At 38.5% G+C, this 16,084-nt stretch overlaps 1 protein-coding gene across 2 annotated transcripts; it reads left to right on the forward strand.

Annotated features, from left to right (window-relative positions):
* The first annotated feature begins 3,270 nt into the window (after positions 1 to 3,270).
* aimp2 (aminoacyl tRNA synthetase complex interacting multifunctional protein 2) lies at positions 3,271 to 11,722 on the forward strand. 2 transcript variants are annotated; one of them, XM_079874104.1, is made up of 4 exons: positions 3,271 to 3,545; positions 4,139 to 4,345; positions 7,411 to 7,645; positions 11,040 to 11,722. In XM_079874104.1, the coding sequence occupies exons 1-4, from the start codon at positions 3,423 to 3,425 to the stop codon at positions 11,426 to 11,428; spliced, it is 954 nt and encodes a 317-aa protein (XP_079730230.1). In that variant the 5' UTR covers positions 3,271 to 3,422; the 3' UTR covers positions 11,429 to 11,722. The 2 variants fall into 2 exon arrangements, with proteins under 2 accessions (XP_079730230.1, XP_079730231.1); XM_079874105.1 differs by having other exon boundaries at positions 3,278 to 3,437.
* Positions 11,723 to 16,084: the final 4,362 nt, after the last annotated feature.

Below are 16,084 nucleotides of genomic sequence, written 5' to 3' on the forward strand. Positions count from 1 at the left end.
ATTTCGCTCCGGCTCCAAATCTGGCTCGAACATCTAAGGCTGGCTGGACAAGTCTTCCGTTGTTGACATTTTGTTAATAACGTGTGAATAAAAAGTTTCTGTGCCGCTAGATAATCGTATCTCTGCTATCAGACTACAAAAATGGCCGAACGGGGTGGAGTTGAACCTCTGCATCCTGGAGAGGGGGCGGGGTATGAAGTGTCTCAATTGTATTTAAAGAGACCGCACCAAAACGAGTTGCTCTCAGACGCTCACCAGAAAAGGGGTAGAAAAGGGGCCTGTGGAGCTATAATAATGAGGAATTCAGACCCAAGCATTGCAGTTCTGCTTTATATAGACTACAAATGTATGATTTATATGTAAAAAGGAACAATTTAAAAGCATGATATGTCTCCTTTAAGAATTGGTTCTATAGTTATGTGCATTTAAATATATGTGCGCAGGTTTCTAATTCCCTACAAACCAAGCCTAAACAAAGTACTGGTATTTCCTTATAAATTTTGATACAGAAGTAATCAGAGAATTACTGGGAGGTGGACTTGCGGCAGGAGCAGGAACAGGACTTAAAGGATCACAACAGAATGGAAAATCACAGACACAATCAGCTGTGAAGGTAAGAGTGCAGATTGGTGTGGCATCCTGTGCAATTTATGCCTAGGAGCCCAACTAATGGACACACTAATCACAGTTATGGTGACTTCAAATGAAACACGTTAGAGTTAAACCTCTGTTAATTCTCAATAACTTAATAACTTAATAAACTTCTGTAGACGTCTGACAGAAATAAAGTCAGTCTGGTTAGTAATAAGTGAAGCTGGTAAAGCTGTTTGTGGAGTTGTTTAATCCTCCTCTGCTGAGATCTTCACAGATTTAATGTCTTCTTTTCTCTTCAGTTGATGTGTCTGAAGTCAGTTGTAGTTCTTGTGTTTCTGCTCGTCTTTTTTCTGTTCTCTTCTTTCCTTCAGTGATTCTTCTTGTTAACAGGCTTATTAAGGCTGAGATGACTCTATATTTAATATACACAGACTTTGTGGCTCAGACAAGCTCCAGTTGTGGTTTATTTCTTTGCTCTTGGCTGACATGTGGCATTGCTATGGCCTGCTTGTGGCCCAGATCTAGCAAACTGGAGCGGTCCGGCCAAGTGCCATCCTTCCACGCTGCATGTGGGCCAGATCCGCATTCCACAAGTGCCAGATGTAGGCCGGATCTGGGCCGAAACAATGTTGCTATCTGGGAGGGCTTGGGTGGCAGAACAGATCACAGGTGTGCTGACAGAACACAGTCCCTGAGCGGATGAACGCACACACACACACACACACACACACACACACACACACACACTGCACAATAACATACACAGCGGGCTGCATGCTAAGACTCCGGGAACCATAGTCACACACATGACTGAACACATCCCAGCCTGTCTGTTTATGACTGTGAAACTCAAGCTGTGATAACAACAGAATAGAGACTGGGGTTCTCACACCTTTTGACCAATAAATGTCCACAACTTTTACAGTTGCTTGTTTTTACTGGATAAAGATTTTCAAACATCACTGAAAACTTACAAACAAAACAAAAATATAGGATATGATACTGTCTTTCTTTTCAATTAAATGGCTTATATATCCTAATATAAGGTATGCTCCTTGTTTTCACTTATTTGTAATTGATAAATAAAAACACATTATCTGTAAGGTGTCTAAACTACGAAGAGTTGAAGTGTGCTATACATTAATGTCAATATGCTGCTCTGAATTCTCCCTCCAGGCTCATATATGTTGTCCTGCCGCCCTCTGCTGGACACTAACCAGACAGTTGATGGACTCCAGTGACTTCTGCAGTATGAGGGAAAAATACACTGAAGTCAATGGAGTCCATCAACAGTTTGGTTACCGACATTCTTCAAAATATCTTCTTTAGTGTTCAGCAGAATAAAGAAACTCATACAGGCTTGGAACGACATGAGGGTTAGAGCTAATGATGAGAGAATTTTCATTTTTGGGATGCCAAATATAAAAAATACAATATAATGTAATGTAATGTAATATAAAATTATATATTATCATATAAAGTTATATAATATAATGTAATGTGATAAAATATAAAATAATATAATATAATATACGGTAATATAATATAATATAATGCAATGTAATATAAAGTTACATAATATAAAATAATGTAATATAATATACAGTACTGTGCAAAAGTCTTAGGCAGGTTAATATCCCTCCCCACACACACACACACACACACACACACACACACACACACACAAAAAAAGTTTTTAAGTCAGTTATTTATATCTTTTGCTGTAGTGTGTCAGTAGGAAATATCAGTTTACATTTCCAAACATTCTTTTTGCCATTAACTGTAATAATCCAGTGTGATTTGTGTATGCTCAAGGAGTCTGACAGCAGCCGGTATGATCTGATCTCACCATCATCGAGTCCATCTGTGATTACATGAAGAAACAGAAGAAACTGAGACAGACTAAATCCAGAAAACTGCGGGAACGTCTCCAAGATGCTTGAAGAAACCTTCCTGCAAAGCTACAGTAGGCTACTGTGAAAAGCACTGGCACTTGTGTTAAAATGCTGTAAAGTGAGAATGCTTTCAAAAATAAAATCACAAATTGAATTTATTTATGATTTAACTTCTATTAACTAATTCAAATCAATATATGGTGTAACAACCCTTTGCGTTTAAAACGGCTTTTGTTCTTGTACACTTGCGCATAGTTTTTCAGGTAGCTTTGCAGGAAGGTTTCTTCAAGCATCTCGGAGACGTTCCCGCAGTTCTTCTGGATTTAGTCTGTCTCAGTTTCTTCTGTTTCTTCATGTAATCACAGATGGACTCGATGATGGTGAGATCAGATCATACCGGCTGCTGTCAGACTCATTGTGCATACACAAATCTCACTGGATTATTACAGTTAATGGCAAAAAGAATGTTTGGAAATGTAAACTGATATTTCCTACTGACACACTACAGCAAAAGATATAAATAACTGACTTAAAAACATTTGTTTTTAAGGGGGGGGGGGGGGGGGGGGGGTATTAACATGCCCAAGACTTTTGCACAGTACTGTAGTTTTGTAAGTCTACACAATTTCAAAATCAGCCAGTTCTGAATTAACTTAAGCAAATCTTTGCCAAAGACTTCTGATATCTAACACTTCCTGAAATCCTAAAAACAAAATGTTCAAAAACAAAGCAGATTTCAGCCTCTGTCGTCACTGCGCGCGACCCTGGCGTCGTGCTTTTCACTCTCACCGGAAATGACGTGCGACGACCTCTTTCTCTCTCTACTCGGCTACTGTTAGCTGGCTGCTAGACGGACAAACCCCGTCAAAAAACAAACATATCTGGATCCCGTGCTTTTATTTTGGCACTGGAGTGCGTTGGTCACCCGTCGTCATGCCCATGTACCAGGTAAAGCCCGTCAGTCCCGGTGACATAAAGATTGATTTGCCAACGTGCATGTACAAGTTACCGAATGTCCACGCGCAGGGAATGAACTGCAACGAGCACGCGCTTCAGGTAATCACATTAACGATCAATTCACCATTCAGACGCCACACACCAGCACTAAATCATGAAAATGCGTATGATACACAGTATCTCTGTTGCACCAGACAGACTGGTATTGCCACTCTCACTCAATATCAGTCTGTCTGATGTAATACACACATGCAGATTTGGGTATGATTGACAGCTGCAGTGTTTTGTGCTCTGGAATGAGAGGTTGGCCCTCCAAATGATATCTTCCTGAAATTACACTTGCAGTTTAATACACTACTGCTAACCAGCGACTAACAACATCACAACACTACACTGAGACACTTAGGAAGGAGATGGATCATACTGGAGTAAGACAAAATGATGATGAAATGGTAAATTGATCTAGCTATATACATTACCAGTGAAAAGTTTTGGATCGGTAAGATTTATAATGTTTTAAAAAGAAGTCTCACCAAGGCTGCATTTATATTTGGTAGCATGTATATATTAGGAGGATCCACTTGCACTTAGTTTAATGCAGTCAAATGTAGTTTTGTAGTGTGTAATAGTATGTTTGAGTGGGAATCCACGCAGTTGCATGTAAACCGTCTCTTGTCATGTTTGTGTGTCAGAACGGGGAGGTGGATCCGGCTGTGAAGGCGCTGGAGGAACGTCAGGATGAAGTCCTGAGAAGACTGTATGAGCTCAAGGCGACGGTGGACGGGCTCACGAAGACCGTGGCCACTCCTGATGCTGACCTGGACGCCACCACGCTCTCTCACGCCCCTGTCGAGTCTGTGTTCAGAGGAACCGCTGATCTAGACTCCCTGCTGGGCAAGGTCAGCCTTACATGCGCCATTAGGCATTTTACATCATTTACCTTAAAACGATAGTTCACCCAAACATGAAAACTAGCCCATGATTCAGAATCAGTCCCACATTTTAATACAGTTGCAGCAAACAAACACAACTGGATTAACCGGATTGACATGTTTAGACTGGCATGTTTAGGCATGCTTGAGGAAAACATCTGAATTTGAACCATCCTAATGTAGCTTAAAGGGGTAGTTCACCCAAAAATGAAAATTAGCCCATGATTTACTCACCCTCAAGTCATCCTAGTCGTATATGACATTCTTCTTTCAGACGAATAGAATCGGAGTAATATTAAAAAACGTCCTGGCTCTTCCAAGCTTTATAATGGCAGTGAATGGGTGTATGTCTTTGGAAGTCCATCAAAGTGCATCTATCCATCATAAAAGTGCATCTATTTATGATAAAAGTGCATCTATTGATGATGAAAGTGCATCTTTCCATGATGAAAGTGCATCTATTCATGATAAAAGTGCATCTATTCATTATAAAAGTGCATCTATCCATGATAAAAGTGCATCTATTCATGATAAAAGTGCATCTATCCATCATAAAAGTGCATCTATTCATGATAAAAGTGCATCTATCTATGATAAAAGTGCATCTATCCATCATAAAAGTGCATCTATCCATGATAAAAGTGCATCTATTCATGATAAAAGTGCATCTAGCATCATAAAAGTGCATCTATTCATGATAAAAGTGCATCTATCTATGATAAAAGTGCATCTATCCATCATAAAAGTGCATCTATCCATGATAAAAGTGCATCTATTCATGATAAAAGTGCATCTATTCATGATAAAAGTGCATCTATCCATGATAAAAGTGCATCTATCCATGATAAAAGTGCATCTATCCATGATAAAAGTGCATCTATTCATTATAAAAGTGCATCTATCCATGATAAAAGTGCATCTATCCATCATAAAAGTGCATCTATTCATGATAAAAGTGCATCTATCCATGATAAAAGTGCATCTATTCATGATAAAAGTGCATCTATCCATCATAAAAGTGCATCTATCCATCATAAAAGTGCATCTATTCATGATAAAAGTGCATCTATCCATCATAAAAGTGCATCTATCCATGATAAAAGTGCATCTATTCATGATAAAAGTGCTTCTATTCATGATAAAAGTGCATCTATCCATGATAAAAGTGCATCTATCCATGATAAAAGTGCATCTAGCATCATAAAAGTGCATCTATTCATGATAAAAGTGCATCTATCTATGATAAAAGTGCATCTATCCATCATAAAACTGCATCTATCCATGATAAAAGTGCATCTATTCATGATAAAAGTGCATCTATCCATGATAAAAGTGCATCTATCCATGATAAAAGTGCATCTATCCATGATAAAAGTGCATCTATTCATTATAAAAGTGCATCTATCCATGATAAAAGTGCATCTATCCATCATAAAAGTGCATCTATTCATGATAAAAGTGCATCTATCCATAATAAAAGTGCATCTATTCATGATAAAAGTGCATCTATCCATCATAAAAGTGCATCTATCCATCATAAAAGTGCATCTATTCATGATAAAAGTGCATCTATCCATCATAAAAGTGCATCTATTCATGATAAAAGTGCATCTATTCATGATAAAAGTGCTCCACGTGTCTCTGGGGGGTTAATAAAGGCCTTCTGAAGTGAAGCGATGTGTTCGCGTAAGAAAAATATCCATATTTTAAACTTTATTGACTAAAATAACTGAATTTTTGCCATAAAGATAGCTCTGATTGCTGACATGGCATTAAATAAAAAAGATGATGATGATGATGATGACTAAAATAACTAGCTTCCGGCAGACGGCCGTACGCATCGACTTGCGCCAAAAGAGTAACCCTTGACGATGTATGACGTAGGATGTAGGAGTAGCGTAAGCTTTGACGCCTCTCGCGGTTCAAACACACAGGGCTGGGCAACAAACTCAAGCTCCTCCCACATTTCTCTTTAGACATTCTCGTTTTAGACTTCTAATTCGTGACCGGTGTTTTGTTTTGCTCTATCCTCTGCGCTTACACGCTTGTCAATGTGTCATGCGTCGGGTCAAGTGTTACTCTTTCACCATAAATCGATGCGTAGGCCGTCTGCCGGAAGCTAGTTATTTTAGTCAATAAAGTTTTAAACCGTATTGAGATGTGGAACTGATTCTGAGATATGAAGATATTTTGAAGAATGTCGGTAAGCAGAGAGTTGATGGACCCCATTGACTTCCATAGTAGGAAAAAAAAATACTTTGGAAGTCAGTGGGGTTCATGAACTGTCTGGTTATCGACAGTCTTCAAAATATCTTCCTTTGTGTTCAGCAGAAGAAAGAAATTCGTACAGGTTTGAAATAACTTGAGGGTGAGTAAATGACAGGATTTTCATTTTTAAGTGAACTATTCCTTTAATTGCAGTTATGACAACCTCTATAATTCAAGTTATGAGGACAAAAAAAAAAATCCCTTTATGAGTTTGGTTTTTATATTTATTTGTCACTATCGCACAGCCCTAACTGAGAGCTATTTTATCTCAGTTGATTTTTATTTGAATGTGGATGCTTGTAAAATGGAAGATTGTTTCTGCCATGAATAAAAAAAAAATATATAAAAGGAATTCAGATCGCAATTGTGAACCAAAATCTCACAATTATATCACAAAAAAAAAAAAAAAAAAAAAAAAAAAAAATATATATATATATATTGTATTTTTTTACTTTATTTACCGGTTTCCACAAAACTATGAATCTGCACAACTGTTTTCAACACTGATAGTAATCAGAAATGTTTCTTGATAATCAAATCATCATATCTGAAGGATTTCTGAAGGATCATGTGACACTGAAGACTGGAGTGATGCTCAAAATAAAAATGTCAGAATTGTAAGATTTCCGTTACAAGCTTCTGCTGTGAACCAGAGCATGAGATTCATAACAAATGAGTGATACATTTAGTGTCTGTTTGAAATAGATTCACATTTTGTAAGTCTTCAAACGTGCTGAGTTGACCCGTTCCTCATTGTCCTCCAGGACCTGGGCGCGCTGAGGGACATCGTGATCAACGCCCACCCTGCCCGTCCTCCTCTGTCGCTGCTGGTGCTTCACGGTCTGCTGTGCCAGCGGTACCAGGTGTTGTCCAGTGTGCATCTGCACTCCTCTGTGCCCGGCGTGCCCCCGCCGCTCATGTCCTGCCTGGGCCCGCGACACACAGACAGCTACGCACGCCAGCGCTTTCAGCTGGGCTTCACGCTCATATGGAAAGATGGTGAGAGCGTACACAAGAGAGCAGAGCATGTCTTACTCCGTGTCCTAACCAGACGCGACGCGATAAGATTCCAGCGACAAATAATTTGTCTGTCCACACTAGACACGAAACGACTGTGAGATGCGTCAAAATCAAATCAAAACCCACAGCCAATCAGAACAGCGTGTGGGCGGAGTCTCGCGGCGAGTGCACAGCACCAGAGAGTAATCCTGACGGCACTCGCAAGAAAATGGAGAAGTAGCTACATAATCAAACTCACAAATATTACACCATTTAAACATTATTAATAATACATGGGCTACTGAGTTACTAAAGCAATCTTTGTCAAAGAATACTCTTGTTTGTTCACAGTTTGAACGTTCTTGTTTCCATATGTTTAATTTCAAGATCTGAGGTGAATTATATCCATTGTTGCTTTTACGGCTATAAAGCTGGAGCACTAAATGATATTCAAAGTCACATTACAGGCTTTTAACATTAAATAAAGCACATAAACAATACCTGAAATTATCATTGATAACTTTGTGTTTGTTGTTCCAGCGCGACGTCGCAGAAAAATAGAAACCGTTTCTAAAATAGAATTGTCGCGTGTCGCCGTCGCGGCTGGTTAGGACAAAAACTCTGATTAACATGGAAAAGATACCTTTTTTATCGCACGCCGCGTCGCGTGTAGTTAGGACACGGTGTTAAAGGGTTAATTCACCCAAAAATGAAAATGCTGTCAGTAATTCCTCACCCTCAGTTCCAACCCCGTCAGACTTTCATTCATCTTCGGAACACAAATGAAGATATTTTTGATTAAATCTAAGAGCTGTCTCACTCCTCCATAGGCTTCTCTGTAATTGAAAGTGACTCCAGTGGCTCAACCTTAAGTTTATCAAGCGACGAGAAAACTTTGTGCGCAAAAATAACGATTTTATTTCATGTTCTTCTGTGTGGGCCTGAGTGTATTCACATATTGTAACACCGCAGCGCAACGACAGAACATAGGCTCACTATTGGCCGACGCTGGTCATGTGTGTGTGTGATGCTGGCCAATAGTGAGCCTACGTTCTGTCGTTGCGCTGCGGTGTTACACTATGTGAATACACTCAGACCCACACAGAAGAACATGAATAGTTGAATAAAGTCGTTATTTTTGTTTGTTTTTTGCGCACTAAAAGTTTTCTCGTCGCTTGATAAACTTAAGGTTGAGCCACTGTAGTCACTTGGACTATTTTAAACATGGTCTTTACTAACTTTCTGGGCTGGCGAGTTTCAATTACAGAGAAGCCCATGGAGGAGTGAGACAGCTCTCAGATTTAATCAAAAATATCTTCATTTGTGTTCCGAAGATGAACGAAAGTCTGACGGGGTTGGAACAACATGAGGGTGAGGAATTACTGACAGAATTTTAATTTTTGGGTGAACTAACTCTTTAGTTCAAAACCAAAAAACAAAACCAATAAGCTTGAAAAGAAAGCAATTGGTTGAAAGTGGAAGTGTCACTGAAATATTAAAGGCAAAAAGCCTGAAGACTCGGTGGCACAGAGGTTTGAAAGTGTTTGTGGTGTGCAGTGCAGTGTGTGGTCTGATTAACTCTTCAACATTAAATTTCATGCAACATCTCGAAGGCACCGTCCTACATATTACAGTGTAGTGAGATCTTGGGTTTCCATCATACATTTCTTCTGTAGGGTTCTGGAGGTGAAAATCTCATTCATTTTCTCTGTAGACACGATTTTTGGCAATGCTTTCATGGAAACCGAAAGTCGGTTTGATTTCGATATTATTATAATAATAATAATAATAATAATAATAATAAAGGTACACTACCGTTCAAAAGTTTGGGAGCGTTAATGTTTTTGAAAGAAGTCCCTTATGTTCACCAAGGCTGCATTTCTTTGATCAAAAATACAGTACAATACTGTGAAATATTACTCTTTACAATAAGGTCTCATTTGATAGTTAATTTAACATAAACTAGCAATGAGAAATATATTTTTACAGCATTTATTGAATATCAGTTAATAAAACAAATTGCACGTTAACTTAACAGATGCAAGTTTGGATCTTAAAAAAATTTAATAAATGTAAAGATTAGTGCTGGGCAACGAATAATCGCGATTAATCACATCCAAAATAAACGTTTGTGTTTACATAATATTTGTGTGTACACACATATGCATGTATATATTTAAGAAATATTTGTATGTGTATATATATTTAAACATAATTTATATTATATATAAATGAGACATTTTTCTTAAATATATACATGCATGTGTGTATTTATATATACAAAATAATTATACACAGTACACACACATATATTACAGTGCAATGCATAAATTAATACACCCATGCTAAAGTTGACTAAAAAGAGGAATAAAAAATCATATTTTGGAAATTGAACTTAGAGATTGACATGGGGTACTTTCCATAAGATCATCTCTCAATGCAAATCAAACCAGCTATTAGGCTAACTGAAATAAAACCATGCCAATCTCTAGGTATGGTGAAGGCTATGTGACGATGTGGGGCTATTTTAATTCCAAAGGCCAAGGGAACTTTATCAGGATGCATAGTATCCTAAAAATTAATAAAACAAAAAATACTTAAAAATAAAAATCTGCCTGCCTCTATGGGAATTTAACATAGGGGTGTACACACTTATGCACCATGTATTTTAAGGAAGAACATTTATTTATTTACGATACATTATTCATTCACAAAGAAAATTGGTGTCCTTAAAGGTTGGATTTTTCCTAATTTTTTAAATTAAGGCATTAAGTTCAGTTTCCAAAAGATGATTTTTTATTCCTCTTTTTAGTCAACTTTAGCATGGGTGTCTAAACTTATGCATTGCACTGTATGTAAACACAAACACACTAGTTAAGATTAATAAATGCTGTAGAAGTATTGTTCATTGTTAGTTTGTTATACATGCATGTGTGTATTTATATATATTCAAAATAATTATACACAGTACACACACATATGTAAACACAAACACACACTAGTTAAGATTAATAAATGCTGTAGAAGTATTGTTCATTGTTAGTTTGTTAACTGATGTAGTTAACTAATATTAACTAATGAAACCTTATTGTAAAGTGTTAACATTTATCCGATGAGGAAAATGGGGAAATTTCTTCCGATACTGCCCTCTGTAACCGGTAGGCGTGGCTTGGGAGTGGCCTCGTAGGGCAGCGAAGCAAGTGCATTCTGGGAGTTGTTGTCTTTCATTCACATGAGCCAAAAATACATTTTCTGGCTTTTCTCAGTCTAGAAGGCTCCAACTTCTAAAATAATTTCACATTTCTACTACATAAATGACCCAATTTAAATACACATTCATCTTTCCAGCAGTGAAATCTCCCTGTAATCGTTGCGTGGTCTTGTCTGGTTTCAGTGTCGAAGCTGCAGATGAAGTTCAGCACACAGAACATGTGCCCGATCGAGGGGGAGGCCAACGTGGCGCGCTTCCTCTACCGTCTTTTGGGCGCCGACCCCCAGGACCCGGTCTCCGCCACGCAGATGGACAGCTGGATCGACACGGCGGTTTTCCAGCTGGCCGAGGGGGGCAACAAGGAGCGGGCGGCCGTGCTGAGGTCACTGAACGGGGCTCTGGGACGTTCTCCGTGGCTCCTGGGCGAGGGGTTCTCCCTGGCCGACGTGGTGTGCGCCTGTTGCGTCCTGCAGACCGGCGAGAGCGGCTCGGCTCCTGCAAACGTGCAGCGCTGGCTCAAGTCCTGCCAGAACCTGGGCCACTTCCACTGCGTGTACCCGTTACTGCAGTGAGCGAGAGCTGTGAGGTCAGAACGAGGAACGCCACTGTCAATCGTGTAATGAAAAAGGGAAATGCAATGTGACATCATCAATAACCAAGTTCTGCCAACGAACACTGTTACAGTCCGGTGTTTCCTGAGCTCAGGTCTGTAGGATGACGTGGTGTGGTGATGATGTCATGTTGATGGTTATTTAACTGGAGTGGATCTGGAACTGATCCCAGGCCAGGTCAAACTCTCAGAGAGAGGGCTTTACTGTAAAACACAACTCCCTCCCGCCTTGTGCCTAATAAAACGCTTTAAAGATGCTGTGTGTTTCTGTTGGGTATTGAATGGGGTGTTAAAGAGATGGCAGCTCAAAGACCTGCAGGTATGTGATGTCGTCTTCGTCAATCCTATTAAACCTTTTCACTACGGGTCAGACGTTTACGGATTGATTTTTTTTTTTTTTTTATAATGCAGCCATATGTAAAGTAGAACGATTGCTGTCATGTTTCTGAGTATTAGACCAAAGGATGGCAGTTTCATTTATTTTTCTATTTATGGTTTTTCTTTATAAAGCAAAATACACTCTTTGGGCTCAGCAAGATTAAAAAAAAAAAAGATTGATACTCTTATTCAGCAAGGACATTAAATTGACCATAAGTGACAGTAAATGCATTTAAAATTTGAAATTGAAATTTCGGTTTCAAATAAATGCTGTATTTTTTTAATACAAAAATGAAAATTCAGCTTTGATCACAGGAATAAATTACATTTTACAGTCTATTCAAATGTTCAGTCTTTGAGATGTTGTAACGTCTATTGATTAAGCAAAACAAGTGTAGTAAAAAAACTCTCTCTCTCTCTCTCTCTCTCTCTCTCTCTCTCTCTCTCTCTCTATATATATATATATATTATTAGTATATATGAAGAGTTCAGATGCAAAAGCCTCTAAGTGCCATCTGAAATTTTCTTCTAGAATGATCATTTTTATCAAGCTTGTATATTTAAGTTCTGTAATTTCACTTTAATGACAATTAATAGGTCATTTCCATTGCCATTTAAGTGAAATAACTGAACATAAACATACAAGCTTGATAAAAATGATCATTCTAGAAGAAAATTTCAGATGGCACTTAGAGGCTTTTGCATCTGAACTCTTCATATATATATATATATATATATATATATGGCCCAGAGAGCCTGCGATACTTAATGTAACCTGTGGATGGCAGCGAAATACTCAACAACTCAATCCACTGAAGTCAATTTCCCTTCAGGCAAAATAATTGTAATTTCACAGCTCTCAGATCTTTCCTCTTCGCACACTTTACATATCAAATCACACTTTATCAAGGTGAAAGGTTTAAACATATGATGTAAGCTATGATTGGACTCCTGAATCGACATCTCTACACACTGTCTGGAACCCAGACTATACAGCCACATGTTTTCCTCTAAAATCGGAGTGAAACGGGTTGTTAAGAATATTTATGAAATCCCTAAACACAGTATAATACACACTGCATGTTTTAGGATGATATGAATGTTGATCCAGGAACTTGCCCAGTAGTTATACAGTATGACACTGACCTTTACAGCAGATAATAAAAAATAAAAACGTTAAAAATTATTTTCTCCTTATAGACCTGTTACATTTTAGTTGTAAAATCCAGTTCTCCCCTTGAAGTCGTCATGAAATGGAAATTGCGATAGTCTTTTCTTCCCTTTTGTGACGTGTATCCGAGTGAAACGGCTTCTCGAACAAGAACAAATGTAGGGCGTGGCTTGATTTTGTTCACGTGGATTTGATTGGATGGTTGGATGAAGGTGGTTTGCTATTGGTGGATCTCTTGTGAGTGACAGGTTGCCCCGCCCTCACGCCAGTAAACAGAAGAGAAGAGAAGAGAAGAGAAGAGAAGAGAAGAGAAGAGAAGAGAAGAGAAGAGAAGAGAAGAGAAGAGAAGAGAGAAGAGAAGAGCTACAAGAGGGAGGGGAAGTTCATGGTGATTTTAATATAGGAATATTTGTTTATTTGTCATCAAGCTAAAGAGGTTAAATATTCCAGGATGGTATTATATCAGCCTAGAGTCAAGAGCTGAATATCAATTTTCTCTTGTTAATGAGAAAATTAGGCTACCTACAGTACCTTTAGGGAAGCACTCTGTTTTCTTTCTTTCTTTCTATTCTATTTTTCCACGTATTCTTCTTTATGTTCGAGTTATTACTTCTCGAGGTCTTGACAGCTGTGCCCAACACGCTTTCATTCACAGGATAGCTGTTGTGGAATATAATGGCAGGCATTTCATGTCTGCAGGCAGGAGTAAAACTAACCCGACGTCTCGATTAGCACTCAACTCGTCCGTGATGTTACTCTAGGCTTCAACTAACACTGTTTAAGCCATGCATTTCATGAGGTTTGAGAAATATCTGATTTTTGGACTTGGGGGAACGGATAGGTCTGCTTCTGGCTTTTCATTTGTCAATACAGTGTTCCAGCTGTTATTCCATGAAAGCTAAACGACTGTTCACCATATTTCCAAATAACTATTTTTGGCTTTCGGAAAATTTCCCTTCCCAAAACATCTGGAGCTTTTTTTTTTCATCATAATAGGTTGTGAATGATGTTTAAGAGAATGTTTCCTTAATGTTCTCTAAACTGGGGAACCAATCTGCAACCATTTTGCAACTTTACATGAAAAATCTGTCCACATGCCATTTCTTTTCTGATCCAATAATCAAATAAATAATCATTCAAATAACCTTCATAATAGCCTATGTATGATTACCTGACTACAAGATTTGTTGTAGCATGTAGGCTATTTATCTAAAATTGTAACACAATATAACATAACATTGATTTTACATTTCTTTTACTGATCAGCACCATAACAAAACATTAATAAAATTAGATTGAACTTTGTTCTTGTGCAGAGTAGCCTACAGTATAAAGCCAAAGAAATATATTTGTGTTGCATAGCAACGGTCTGTATTGTCAGGGACTTTAATATCCATTAAAAAAAAAAAATTGCTTAAATAACTTAATTTTGATGAAAATGTTTTGTCCTTAAAATATGTTCATATTTAGCCTAATACAATAGATACAAAAGTAGCCTATTTGAGCTCGTTTTGGACACTCGTTGCATTAGATAACATTTTGTTATGTAACAGTGACATTCAATAAATGTCCCTTCGATATTGTACTGGACATTGTATATTTTATGTATTTACACTCCTGTTCAAAAGTTTGAGATTAAGGGTGCGTTTACACGACATTGATGCACTAAAAACGCATTTTTCGCGTGCAGACGATAACGTTGTCAAATGATCCCTTTTGGATCCGCGAAAACGATTAAAAACGCTGTATTATTCATGCCAGGCCAGTAGGTGACGATGTCACTTTGTAAAGAAACACCACGCGCCTATAGACTGAACACGTAATACACATGAAGTCACCAAAATTCGCGGTTTTGTCGTTTAAACAAAGAGGATCACAGCAGAGAATGTCTAATAAGGGGAGAAGTTTCACTCTCAGTAAACTTCCGGCTTCTGAACTGGTTGCAGTTCCACTCTGATTCCATATGAGGGCGCTCACAGGACGAGTGCAGAATGAATGTAGGTCTATGGCAGTATACCAATCAAAATCCACTTTTCTCAGGAAATAATTTTTTTGTCTAGTAATTTGAATATTGTATTCGAAAGGAGATGCAAAGCAATTACACACTGCTGGGTGTTAGATTTTTTTAGAGTAACTTATTTGCTTTAAAAAGTCTTTTAAAGTGTCAGTGACGTCGTACACATCGTACGACCAGAGATGCTGCTTTACGGCAATCCTTCAGTCACTTTGGTGCTTTCGTGCTCGGCACTTTCTTTTCTCTCGAGGCATCACACACAACATCGACAACACAGCTGACACACGTGCTAGACGAGTTTTTGTTTTGTTTGTTTCTGGTCCCGCTTCGAAAGCCACGATGCCATCAAGCGGTATCTCTGGTCGTAATCAGTCCTTCACTGACCAATCAGCGTTCATTAGCAGAATGCTAGCGTGTTATGGCCAACAACAACTCAACCTGTAAGAAATCGAAAGGACATAAGTACTCGTTCATTCAACTTTCGACCTATAACCCATGTTGAACTTGCAAAACCTACAATCAAATCTGAGATTTCTCAACGGCAATCGGGTGAAAGAGACAAATGTAGCCGTCTAGCTCAGTGGTTCCCAAACCTGTCCTGAAGACACCCCAACACTGCACGTTTTCTTTGTCTCCCTAATCAAACACACCTGATTCAACTCATCAGCTCATTATCACATGGGTTAATGAGCTGATGAGTTGAATCAGGTGTGTTTGATTAGGGAGACAAAGAAAATGTGCAATGTTGGGGTGCCTTCAGGACAGGTTTGGGAACCCTCCATAGACTCCCATTCATTTTGCACTCACCTGCGATCGCCCCCCAGTGGAACTCTGGTGGAACTACAACCAAAATTCGGTACAATAGGACTTAATAGGGAGTGGCCAGGCTCCCCGTAGACGGGCTCTGATTACAGTATCCCAGACAGCAACATTGTATCGGGACACTATGTTGCTGTCTGGGATAGGTTTCAAAAACTTGCGTTTTCAGGCCCCCAAAACACCATTGTAGTGTAAATAAACGGCCAAAAGGGTAATATTTCACAATATTACTGCTT

This window comes from Squalius cephalus, assembly GCF_949319135.1.
Source record: "Squalius cephalus genome assembly, chromosome: 1".
NCBI lineage: Eukaryota > Metazoa > Chordata > Actinopteri > Cypriniformes > Leuciscidae > Squalius > Squalius cephalus.

Coding starts and splice junctions, on each gene's coding strand:
- aimp2 (XM_079874104.1), top strand. CDS start 3,423: ATGCCCATGTACCAGGTAAAGCCCGTCAGTCCCGGTGACATAAAGATT. Junction 3,546..4,138: donor GCAACGAGCACGCGCTTCAG/GTAATCACATTA, acceptor TTTGTGTGTCAG/AACGGGGAGGTGGATCCGGC. Junction 7,646..11,039: donor CACGCTCATATGGAAAGATG/GTGAGAGCGTAC, acceptor GTCTGGTTTCAG/TGTCGAAGCTGCAGATGAAG.